Source organism: Syngnathus acus, chromosome 9 (genome assembly GCF_901709675.1).
Source record: "Syngnathus acus chromosome 9, fSynAcu1.2, whole genome shotgun sequence".
Taxonomy (NCBI): Eukaryota; Metazoa; Chordata; class Actinopteri; order Syngnathiformes; family Syngnathidae; genus Syngnathus; species Syngnathus acus.
This window is the reverse complement of record NC_051094.1, coordinates 15,168,240-15,181,406: the sequence shown is the minus strand read 5'-3', so window position 1 is coordinate 15,181,406 and position 13,167 is coordinate 15,168,240. Positions and strand designations below refer to the sequence as shown.

Below are 13,167 nucleotides of genomic sequence, written 5' to 3'. Positions count from 1 at the left end.
CAGTTTTGTGTTAGTGTGTGTGTGTGCGTGCGTGCGTGCGTGCGTGCGTGCGTGCGTGCGTGTGTGCGTGTGTGTGTGTGTGTGTGTGTGTGTGTGTGTGTGTGTGTGTGTGAGAGAGAGAGCGAGAGAGAGCGAGAAAGAGTGCGAGAAAGAGAGCAAGAGAGCAAGAGAGCAAGAGAGAGAGAGAGAGAGAGAGAGAGAACGCTCAACCGTAGCGTGCTGCCGACCGCCCAACTGCACCGCGCTGGTCGCATTATTGTGACTGAAATTTAGAAAATATTTTTAAAGTTCTGATGTACTTTCTAAAATTTAAGTGGACCTCAGTGCGCAGGGAGCTTAATTTGGTGCGGTCGCGCAACCGCAGCGCGCCGGGCGCTCACTGTCGCATTGCTTAAAGAGCGCCTTTGTGTTTTAGGATGGCTTTCCTGCTCCCACTTGCTTTCTTTGGAGGCATGATTAGGGGTTAATACACTCCTCAAAGTAACGAAATTACAATAACGAACGGAGTCAGTCGGCATCCGGGCCGCGCGGTCGGGTTTTCTCAGGTCCTTTCGGCTCATCTCGCGAGGTTCAACCTCCGAATTTTGTTGGACAACCGAAGCAAAAAAATCTCGAATTTTTTTGTTCAAATTCCGATTTGTTCGAGAACCGGGACGTTCGAAAACCGAGCTTTGACTGTACTCCCAGACTTCCTTGCCACTTGTGCGCTGTACAGAAAGCCAATTATGGGACTAAATTGGAATAGATACCCAGCAATTGACACATTAGCAATTAAAAAAAAGAAAAGAAAAAAAAAAGAAAAAATTCAAAACTTCTGGCTCCCACACCAGCATATGCCTGCCATGGTCTGGACCTTGTGGTTACATGGTGTAATGGTTAGCACACTGGACTCTGAATTCACTGATCTAAGTTCAAGTCTCAGTGGAACCTCAACCTTTTTGGCATTTACCTATTCCTATCTATACTGCTTGTGAGCTGCTCTATAAAACCATATACGTAACTTCCATGAAATAATGGCATGAGTTCCATAGTGTAGTGGTAAGTGCTCTGGACTCTCACCCCAGCGACCTGAGTTCAAGTCTCAGTGGAACCTCAACTCTTTTGGCATTTGCCTATTCCTATATATATATATATATATATATATATATGCTTGTGAGCTGCTCCATAAAACCATATACGTAACTTCCATGAAACAATGGTGTGGTTTCCATACTGTAGTGGTTAGTGCTGTGCACTCTCACCCCAGCAACCTGAGATCAAGTCTCCGTGGGACCTAAACTTCTTCGGCATTTACCTATTCCCATGTATGCTATTTGCTTGTGATCTGCTCCATAAAACCATATAGGTAACTTTCATGTATTAATGGTGTGGGTTCCATAGTGTAGTGGTTAGTGCTGTGGACTCTCACCCCAGTGACCTGAGTTCAAGTCTCAGTGGAACCTTAACCATTTTGGCATTTACCTATTCCTATCTATACTAGTTGCTTGTGAGCTGCTCTATAAAACCATATAGGTAACTTCCATGAAGTGATAGTGTTGGTTCCATACTGTAGTGGTTAGTGCTCTGTACTCTCACCCCAGCGACCTGAGTTCAAGTCTCAGTGGAACCTCAACTATTTTGGCATTTACCTATTCCTATCTATACTAGCTTGTGAGCTGCTCCATAAAACCATATACGTAACTTCCATGAAATAATGTCGTGTGTTCCATAGTGTAGTGGTTAGTCCTCTGGATTCCCACCCCAGTGACCGGAGTTCAAGTCTCAGTGGAACCTCAACTGTTTTGGCATTTACCTATTCCTATGTATATATACTATTTGCTTGTGAGCTGGTCCATAAAACCATATACGTAACTTCCATGAAGTAATGCCGTGGGTTCCATACTGTAGTGGTTTGTGCTGTGGACTCTCACCCCAGCGACCTGAGTTCAAGTCTCAGTGGAACCTCAAGTATTTTGGCATTTACCTATTCCTATCTATACTATTTACTTGTGAGCTGCTCCATAAAACCATATAGGTAACATCCATGAAGTAATGGTGTGGGTTCCATAGTGTAGTGGTTAGTGCTCTGTACTCTCACCCCAGCGACCTGAGTTCAAATCCCAGTGGGACCAAAAATACCTTATCCTTGAAAAATTTGCAACAGAGTTGCTCGTGTGCTCCCCCATAAAACCATATACCTCCTTAGACCTGGGGCTGGAGTTAGGGTTGGTGTTAGACCTAGGGTTGTTAGAACTAGGGTAAGAGCTAGTGTTAGGGTAAGAGCTAGGGTTAGGAATAGGGTTAGGGTTACGGTTAGGATTAGGGTAAGAGCTAGGGTTAGGATTAGGGTAAGAGCTAGGGTTAGGGTTAGGAATAGGGTTAGAGCTAGGGTTAGGGCTAGGGTTAGGAATAGGGTAAGAGGTAGGGTTAAGGTTAGAGCTAGGGCTAGGGTTAGGAATAGGGTAAGAGGTAGGGTTAAGGTTAGAGCTAGGGCTAGGGTTAGGGTTAGGAGTAGGGTAAGAGGTAGGGTTAAGGTTAGAGCTAGGGCTAGGGTTAGAGTTAGGAATAGGGTAAGAGGTAGGGTTAAGGTTAGAGCTAGGGTTAGAACTAGGGTTAGGGGCTAGGGTTAGGACTCTCACCCCAGTGACCTGAGTTCAAGTCTCAGTGGAACCTCAACTATTTTGGCTCTTCTTATGCCCTTAGGTAAAGAAAATGTTGTGAAAAGAAGCTGGACCCCAGAGGAATCTGCTGCAGTAAATAAACATTTAAGGAAGTATATATTGACAAATCAGGTTCCTGGTAAGTTTGACTGCGAGAGATGCATTGCTGCAGAACCACAAGCACTGAGTAACAGAGACTGGAAAGCTGTTAAGTACTTTGTCAAAAATAGAATAACCACCATGAGGAGAAAATATGAGTGAAAGAGCTTCCCTTAACAGAGGTAAAAACACATGGCTGGTCCTGTTTCACCATTTGTTCACTATTTGTCATGTGTGTATAGGTGGACCGCTTAAGGTTGAAATATTAAAAGCGAGCCCCATAAATGACTAAAAATCTCATGTGTGTAAAGGTGGACCCCGCAAAGCCTGAAGGTTAGAAACAGGCCCCACATGTGACTGAAAAACTGACATGTAAAATAAAGTTTTGAATTGTGTTTATTGAAAGTGATTTTTAGTTACAAGATTTTTTTTGGGACTTGCCTGATTTTTTTCATAGTTCTTGGACCACTAGAAAGGGTGGACCCCACAACTCAGTAAAGTACTTTGGGTCCTGCAGAGGGAAGTTAACAAGGATGTGCGTGTGTGTGTGTGTGTGTGTGTGTGTGCGTGTGTGTGTGTGTGTGTGTGTGTGTGTGTGTGTGTGTGTGTGTGTGTGTGTGTGTGTGCGCGCGCGCACGTCAACCAGGTGTGAAATTCAGTTTTCATTTGAGCAGAAATTTGTATTCATTTAGTATTGAAATGCTAAACAACAGGATGTCCTCATTTTTTTTCATCACTTTAAAAGCAATTATCTTGAAAACAACTTAGTCTAGCTTAATGGAATTGAACAGTTAAGGTGCTGGACATCATAAGTTTAATAAGAGGCCGATTTCACAAATGTTCAATATGCAAACCGCCTGTGACACAGTTCACGCTGTCCACTGTGGAAGTGATTCTCTGCCTGACTTCATCAATGCTAGCAGGATAAAGAGAAACGCAAAAAAAAAATGGAAATTAGCCTTACTTTATCAGACCACAATTAATTCCAGTGTTTTAAGCATTATTCAAGTGTTTTAAATGTTTTTAAACTACACTGTAGACCGAAGCACCACATCCTCTTTGTTTTTATTACAAGTGCTGTTTCTTCTTAAATCCAGACTATGTTCCCAGACTGACTGGCACTTTTTGTTCTAAGCCTCTTTTAATGAACACACTCCGGCTCACCAGCAAATCACCATGACTTTTTCACCTGAGTTTGGAAAAAAAAAGATCCAGCAACTTGGCTATGCAGCCATAAACACCACAGAGCAAACGTTCACGCTTGCAAGGACTCAAGCCTGAAGGCATATTTTCTTTGCAACCCACCTATTTGCAAAATCTCCTTTCATTAGTGCTTTTTGAGTGTGTTAACATGCAGAGGGGGTGTTAAATAGTGGTCTCTAAAAAATAAAACACACATTTTAGGAATCATATATTTTCATAGAATAAATAAAATTGCAAGAATTGCATAGCAATGATTTCATGATGAATTAAAGGAAAGGAACTATCCATCCATCCATTTTCTATACCGCTTGTCCCCACGGGGGTCGCGGGAGGAACGGAGGTGGAATCCAACCAGCACCCTTCTAATTGTGAGGCGGTCATGCTAACCAGTGCACCACCAAGCCGCCAGGAAAGGAACTATCTCGTATATGTAAAAAAGTAATGTCCCCCAACAATCATTAAATGAAAAAAATCTGCTTTAACTATGATCAACAGAGTTCATTGTCAGTTCAGGTCAATTTCACTTGCCCCACACAAGCCTGATTCCTTTCAGATTTACTGGTTATTGAAAATAATGAATTTGACTCTCTACCTTGGAATCACACAAGCATTTGTCTTGCCATCATTTTGTGCCCTCAAGTCAAGGGGTCTTGTCTTATGCAGAAAGATATCAACCCAACACTGCCTCTGACTGGTTCTAACAAAGTAAAATTGAGGTTGCAATGGCCCATTCAAAATCCAGACTTGTAGTTAAAACAATTTTGTGGAGTACAGTGGGCCAAAATTCTTCATCAGCGATGTGAAAGACATCATCAGGGATTGTTGCAAATGCTTAATTAGGGGTTGGACAACTTCTTATTCAAGTACTGTACACATTAATCTGTTAAACCTGCATCTCAACCCCTCAGGAGCCTTTTAACATGTCAACTTGTCATCCATGATTTCAGTTTAGCACCGTTTATATTACAATTAGGAACAGCATTTGCTTCAACGGTCCTAGTGTACTGTGTATGGTTATCTTGAGTCGCTGTATGTATAAAAATGTCCCAATCTGTGTTGAGTCAGTCCTTCATTGAATAAATCCAGTTGCGACAGTGAAAGACAGAAACACAAATGTCAAGTCTCTTTTTGGGCAATTAAACACTTTGCTTGTGCATCTTATTTTTCAGTTATCACACACACTGACCCACTTTATCATACTGTGTTTAGTGTCAATACACTGGAAGTGTGTGAGATCCCCCTGAGTCCAGAGGTGATGTATGGTCCTCCTGGCCTGGACCTATCTTGCCCAGTAGCCATGACCGTGGCTCACTGTGGTGAGGTAGACTCTGAGAACTGGAACATCCATCTCAAGAGGAGAACCCAGGGCAGTGAATGGGAGGTAAGACCTGCAGGCACACAACTGTCGAATAACATTTTGTGCTACTTCAAATGTCTTTTCTCCACATTGGTTCCATTCTTTGTTTAGCAGAAGAAATGTCACTAGCAGCACTGCAGTAATCCCCAGCCTCCATCGCACGTGGTTTACTTTCAAAACCACACCCACAACAAGAGAAATCTGCGTCGTCGAATACACTCTAAAAACGTACAAATTTTAAGGTTTTTAAACACACAATACAATACAAACAAATTTAAGCACATAATATATTGACAGCAAGAGCAATGGATATCACACAAGTATTTTAATAAGCAGTATGAACAAAAGAGAATAACAAATGTAATAACACTTCAATATGGGGAAAAAAAGATCTTTGGGTGAAATCAATATTTTTTTACGAGCCAATTTTGAAGAACAGAAACGAGAAGAGCAACGGTAATATACATAATATCTGTGATCTCGCAGGCCCCTCGTAAATATGACCGCAATAGACGATGAAGGGTTTGAATACGTAAGTGAATTGAAAAAAAAGGCTGATTCCAGCGTGAATCGATAGGGAAGTCTTTCAATAAATTCTGAGCCAAGATGTCTTTTTTTTTTGTCTGCCTCGAGAGATCCACTTATTCTGTTGAGTCCCATCCACATGACACATGCAGATAACGTAAATGCACAAGATCGCTGACGTACGGGTTTCAACAGTAATTTACTACATGACCTTGTCGTCTCATAGCCATATCACTGTGCAACTTTCCTGCGAACCAAGAATTTCTTCTGAAAAGAAATAAAAACAAATTAAGCAACAGCTGCTGATGTTTTCAAACCTCTCAACCATAATGATAACTGTTTGGGTTTATTTCAGACAATGAAGTCCATCTGTTTTTGCCGCCCATGCAACGATGGTAAATAACTCCGGCAGCTGTAGGCATATTTTAAGAGTTTCTTGAAAGTATACAGCCAAGACCCACACAAACTCAAGCAGTAGATTTAAAAAATGTGCCAAACATGTTGCTCATCGTACAAAGCCCACATCTTTTTTTATCACCTGGAGTTTAGGTCAGACCTGAGGAGCCAGCTGTTATTTGGGGCACAGATGTCTTTGAATGAGCAGTCGAAGGCAACATCCCCAACGTTATAGAAATACAATTGCCGAGCTATTGACTAGCGGGGGTGAAAATATTGCGCTTCACCCAACACAATTTTGAAATCTTTCACAACAATAAATACCCCTACAGCGTTAATAAAGGCCGCCTGTGTGTCAGGTCATGAGTTTTTATCCAGCCTTCGTCTGTCCATAAGTACCGTATTTTCCGCCCTAAAAGGCGCACCTAAAAACCTAAAATTTTCTCAAAAGCCGACAGTGCGCCTTATAGGCCAGTGCGCCTTATATATGGATCAACTGATGAATTTGTTGATCCATACTGGTTGTACACAGTGCTCTGCCAAAATGTTTCAGTACGTTTTAGTACGACTAATAAATTACAAGGTCGCATCGCTTCCCAGCATTACGGCAACTGTAGTCAGGGGGCGTCACCGAATAGCTGTTGTACCCGCGAGGCTATTTCCTGTCAAAATAGGCTGCTCTGTTAATGTTTCGAGTAAATCTACGGATCGATATGGAAGGGAAACATAGGTAAGTAGTACCAATGCGTTAGATCGAACTTTAGTCAGTTCCGATCATTTTATAGGAGATCGTTTGAGAAACGCGATTGTTTACACTTTGCTGAGGCTCATGGGAGATTGCGAGGTGAGGCTCGTGAGACTTTGCGGATGGCTAATGCTATTGCGATAGCTGCTATACGTACCAGGCTATTTCATGTCAAAATAGGCTGCTCTGTTAATGTTTCGAGTAAATCTACGGATCGATATGGAAGGGAAACATAGGTAAGTAGTACCAATGCGTTGGATCGAACTTTAGTCAGTTCCGATCATTTTATAGGAGATCGTTTGAGAAACGCGATTGTTTACACTTTGCTGAGGCTCATGGGAGATTGCGAGGTGAGGCTCGTGAGACTTTGCGGATGGCTAATGCTATTGCGATAGCTGCTATACGTACCAGGCTATTTCATGTCAAAATAGGCTGCTCTGTTAATGTTTCGAGTAAATCTACGGATCGATATGGAAGGGAAACATAGGTAAGTAGTACCAATGCGTTAGATCGAACTTTAGTCAGTTCCGATCATTTTATAGGAGATCGTTTGAGAAACGCGATTGTTTACACTTTGCTGAGGCTCATGGGAGATTGCGAGGTGAGGCTCGTGAGACTTTGCGGATGGCTAATGCTATTGCGATAGCTGCTATACGTACCAGGCTATTTCATGTCAAAATAGGCTGCTCTGTTAATGTTTCGAGTAAATCTACGGATCGATATGGAAGGGAAACATAGGTAAGTAGTACCAATGCGTTGGATCGAACTTTAGTCAGTTCCGATCATTTTATAGGAGATCGTTTGAGAAACGCGATTGTTTACACTTTGCTGAGGCTCATGGGAGATTGCGAGGTGAGGCTCGTGAGACTTTGCGGATGGCTAATGCTATTGCGATAGCTGCTATACGTACCAGGCTATTTCATGTCAAAATAGGCTGCTCTGTTAATGTTTCGAGTAAATCTACGGATCGATATGGAAGGGAAACATAGGTAAGTAGTACCAATGCGTTGGATCGAACTTTAGTCAGTTCCGATCATTTTATAGGAGATCGTTTGAGAAACGCGATTGTTTACACTTTGCTGAGGCTCATGGGAGATTGCGAGGTGAGGCTCGTGAGACTTTGCGGATGGCTAATGCTATTGCGATAGCTGCTATACGTACCAGGCTATTTCATGTCAAAATAGGCTGCTCTGTTAATGTTTCGAGTAAATCTACGGATCGATATGGAAGGGAAACATAGGTAAGTAGTACCAATGCGTTAGATCGAACTTTAGTCAGTTCCGATCATTTTATAGGAGATCGTTTGAGAAACGCGATTGTTTACACTTTGCTGAGGCTCATGGGAGATTGCGAGGTGAGGCTCGTGAGACTTTGCGGATGGCTAATGCTATTGCGATAGCTGCTATACGTACCAGGCTATTTCATGTCAAAATAGGCTGCTCTGTTAATGTTTCGAGTAAATCTACGGATCGATATGGAAGGGAAACATAGGTAAGTAGTACCAATGCGTTAGATCGAACTTTAGTCAGTTCTGATCATTTTATAGGAGATCGTTTGAGAAACGCGATTGTTTACAGAGGGCTCGTTGGTTATTGGCTAGTGGATGCATACCGCAACCCTAGTCAACCTCAGTTTGATGCAGTATAGCTTCTATTTTATGCGCCTTATAAGCCGGTGCGCCTTATATATGGACAAAGTTTTAAAATGGGCCGTTCATTGAAGGTGCGCCTTATAACCCGGTGCGCCTTTTAGGGCAGAAAATACGGTAATACAAATGTATAGAACTGCTCCCTCTCACTTGTTCTACACCCTGTCCGCATGAACAGTGGAATGTCTAAAGTTGTAAACAATCCTTTATAGGACACTGGTGAATACAAGTTATCCAAATATTGTATCAATTTTAGTTCAACGCAGAAAAGTCTCCTTAATCGCCTTAAAAAAGAAACTAGCATTGTAAAAACCTACATTAACCTATCAGGGGACGTTTTAAGTAAAGCACAAGTGTGAAGGGATAATTTGATGAATTGTAATTCATTTCATTGACGGTACTAATTAGTGTAAATGTCACGGTGTCCGTCTAACAGTTCTGAGGATTAGGGTTTGATTTGAACTCAAGCCTCGGCCTTGCCATGTGGAGTTGGGAGCATGTTTTCCCCATGCGTGCGCAGCTTCCGCTGACATTGAAAATCCTGTATTTTCTATTCATAGAAGACTATAAATTGTCCATGTGTGAAGGGTTGGTCTACAGCACAGGTGTCAAACTCAAGGCCCGGGGGCCAGATACGGCCCGCCACATCATTTTATGTGGCCCGCGAAGACAAATTGTGCATCAAATTCATGTGTCATGACTAGAATTGCAAATTGTCTTCACTTTTCATATCTTTTTTTAAAATATTTGACCAGTTTTTACTCGTCTAATTTGAAAACGAGTTATTTGTCAGTTTGTTTTGTAGCTTTTACTGTATATAATATGAGGTGCTCATACATTTATTTGGGTTGACAGTCATAATGGCCCTCCGAAAGAAGCTATGACTACAATGCGGCCCGCGAAAAAAACGAGTTTGACACCCCTGGTCTACAGTATATGTCCCCTGCGAATCAATTTCACAATCGGTTGTCATAGGCTCCAAGATCTTTTGGAATCTTTACTATGAGCTGTATGCAATAAAAGCAGCAGCTGGTCATGTGACAGGTAAATTATGTGCAAGCTCTACATGAGAGCCGATTGATCCTGCCTTATGTTCTCTGTGTCCGCAGGGTGACATCAGGCCTCATGAAGGTAATGTCGTAGCAGGAGTAAAATAAAGAAACAATTATAGTCGGTAATCGGCAGGAAGAGGCATAGCTGCTGTCAGTCAGTGAGGTGAATTGTAAGAGAATTGCAATAGAGGGCATAAGGGGCTGTTAGACAAGGAAACTATTGATTAGTGGATCAGGAAAGATCCTGCACGATGAATTTGGACGTTAGCAAATCAGGTGGAAAAGCACGGGGGTGTTTCTATGCTGCCAGCGTTTCTCTGCTTTCTTGCAATATATCAACACAAGGAACAAGCAATCTGTTCAACTGCTGATAATTTACTTTTCTTCTCAGCATCGCTCTAACAGACAAGTCTTGTAGCAAGGTGGCTCGGTGGAGCACTGGTTACCACGTCCGCCTCACAGTTCGGAGGGTGTGGGTTCAATTTCACCTCCGGCCCTCCCTGTGTGGAGTTTGCATGCGGGCACTCCGTTTTTCTCCCACATCCCAAAACATGCATGGTAGGCTGATTGAGCACTCCAAATTGCCATTAGGTGTGAGCGCAAGTGCTGATGGTTGTTCGTCTCTGTGTGCCCTGCGATTGGCTGGCAACCGGTTCAGGGTGTCCCCCGCCTACTGCCCGATGACTGCTGGGATAGGCTCCAGCACGCCCGCGACCCCCGTGGCGACAAGCGGTACAGAAAATGGATGAAAGTCTTGTAGCATTTCATTCCAAAGCAATAACGGGCAAACTCTCTGTCACTTTGAACTATTGTGTTTTTAGCTGTAACCATCAAGATGATGTCAACTTTGGAATGGAGTGAAAATAATGAGAAGAAAAAGTCAGTCATACTGGAATGTATATGTAAATTGGGCAAAATGTTTTAGCAAGCCACACACAGGTCAGAATAATGAATACCGCAGCTTTGCCCCAGGCTTTTGTGGAGGTTGTCAGCACTTAAAAGAGCTTGTTATTTAGTGATAGGGTGCTTTCTCCATTGTCTGTTCTTGCTGCAAATATTATTTTCTGAACACCGAAGTGGAGGCTATATTGATTGTTTAAGAACTCTTTCATGCATCCACATAAGGTGCATAAATGTCTTACCACATCTAGCCTTGATGTCGTAATGACCCTTTACACAGCAGCCAGATTGGCATACAATAGTAAGAATACAACTCCTTTCAGTATTTTGCTGCTTTTTCTGTTGTTTTGTACCAGACGTTTTTAGGTTTAGTTATAAGATTAGTGACCAAACGCATCTTGCAGGGGTACGCCATTTGTTAGGTATGGTTTTATGTGTTATAATAATAATAATAATAATAATACTGTGTCATTTTGTATATGGGAAAACATAATGATATCAAGCAAATGACAAAATAGACCCTTAGAAAAAGTACAACTTTGGAGGTCAGAGTGACTAGAAGAGGTTTGTTGTTGTGCATGTGGCTGCTACTAACACAGTGAATGGATGGCTCAACGCTCCTCATCATTTTTATGAGCAGAAAAAATAATGCTCCTCAGGCATCAGTCTAAACCACAATATTTGTTCTCACTGCACCTATTAAGTTATATATTCACACATATTTCATGGATTGTATAGGCCCACACTGGGTCCTATAAATGTCTGATGGTGAGATTTTGGAGGATGGGGAGGACAGTTGAGTTTAAAATACACAATATGTTTCAAAGCTCGAAAAAAGCACTTGAAAATGCAAACATTTTGTACTTGAAGTGCACTGAAAACTGCAAAAAAGAAGACGTTTATGTGGCAAGCGCAGAGCTGCCAAATAATGTTCAAATATAGATGCGCATTTGTGCCAAACTGAAGCATATTACCGCGACATACTACCACAACCTACCTTCAGTAATCAACTACTCAGTAATTGAATAGCAAAATTGCTCTATAAAGAAACAAAAATCAAGCCTTGTTTTTTTTAATGTGATTTCCTATTACCGTATTTTTCGCACCAAAAGGCGCACTGGATTATAAGGCGCACCCTCATTGAATCTTTTATTTTAGAAATTATTTCATATATAGGGTGCACCGGATTAAAAGGCGCATAAAATAGAAGCTATACTGCAACAAACTGAGGTTGACTAGGGTTGCGGTATGCATCCACTAGCCAATAACCAATAAGCCCTCTGTAAACGCGTTTCTCAAACAATCTCCTATAAAATGATCAGAACTGACTAAAGTTCGATCTAACACTGGTACTGCTTACCTATGTTTCCCTTCCATATCGATCTGTAAATTTACTCGAAACATTAACAGAGCAGCCTATTTTGACATGAAATAGCCTTGTGCGTATAGCAGCTATTATTATAGCATTAGCCACCCGCAAACACCCATGAGCCTCAGCTCGCAGACCCCCATGAGCCTCAGCAAAGTGTAAACAATCGCGTTTCTCAAGCGATCTCCTATAAAATGATCGGAACTGACTAAAGTTCGATCTAACACATTGGTACTGCTTACCTATGTTTCCCTTCCATATCGATCCGTAAATTTACTCGAAACATTAACAGAGCAGCGTATTTTGACATGAAATAGCCTTGTGCGTATAGCAGCTATTATTATAGCATTAGCCACCCGCAAACACCCATGAGCCTCAGCTCGCAGACCCCATGAGCCTCAGCAAAGTGTAAACAATCGCGTTTCTCAAGCGATCTCCTATAAAATGATCGGAACTGACTAAAGTTCGATCTAACACATTGGTACTGCTTACCTATGTTTCCCTTCCATATCAATCCGTAAATTTACTCGAAACATTAACGGAGCAGCCTATTTTGAAATGAAATAGCCTCGCGGGTACAACAGCTATTCGGTGACGCCCCCTGACCACAGTTGCCGTAATGTTGGGAAGCGATGCGACCTTGTAATTTACTAGTCGTACTAAAACGTACTGAAACATTTTGGCAGAGCACTGTGTACAACCAGTATGGATCAACAAATTCATCAATTGATCCATATATAAGGCGCTCTGCATTATAAGGCGCACTATGTTTTTTTGAGTAAAATGTAAGTTTTTAAGTGCGCCTAATAGTGCGGAAAATACGGTAATTTGAAGAGTAAATAGTTTCCATTATTATTTAAAATCCAGTCTGGTTCAGGATATTTGTTACCTCGTGATGCCAGATATTTATTTGCTTCCCACACATGAAAACAAATGCTGGATGTGTTCTAATGTTTGAACAGAAATGAGAAGCAAAGCAAGGTATGAATAAGTTCTTCCCTCCAGTTGGAAATAATGAAGTGCTTAGAATGCTGCTGTCTCATAAATAAAACACGATCCTGCTCGTGGCGACTATTTTGTGTTATGCTATGTACCAACATCTTTACTATAGTGGGGAATATTTTTTTGTTCCCCAGAGATTCTTCAACAGCTGTGTAGATTTTTTATTTTATTTTATTGTATTGTTATTTTTTTATGATTTAAACCTCTGTTGTGTTTTTGTCCAGTGGTGAAA

The 13,167-nt window shown here is 41.7% G+C and overlaps 1 protein-coding gene across 3 annotated transcripts in view; it reads left to right on the top strand.

Annotated features, from left to right (window-relative positions):
• unc5db (unc-5 netrin receptor Db) overlaps nucleotides 1-13,167 on the top strand; it is a 164,972-nt gene that overhangs the window by 135,475 nt on the left and 16,330 nt on the right. For all 3 annotated transcript variants that reach the window (XM_037258271.1, XM_037258272.1, XM_037258270.1), the window contains one exon: nucleotides 5,151-5,322. In XM_037258271.1, the coding sequence (XP_037114166.1) occupies nucleotides 5,151-5,322 (172 nt within the window). The remainder of the gene's footprint in view (nucleotides 1-5,150; nucleotides 5,323-13,167) is intronic.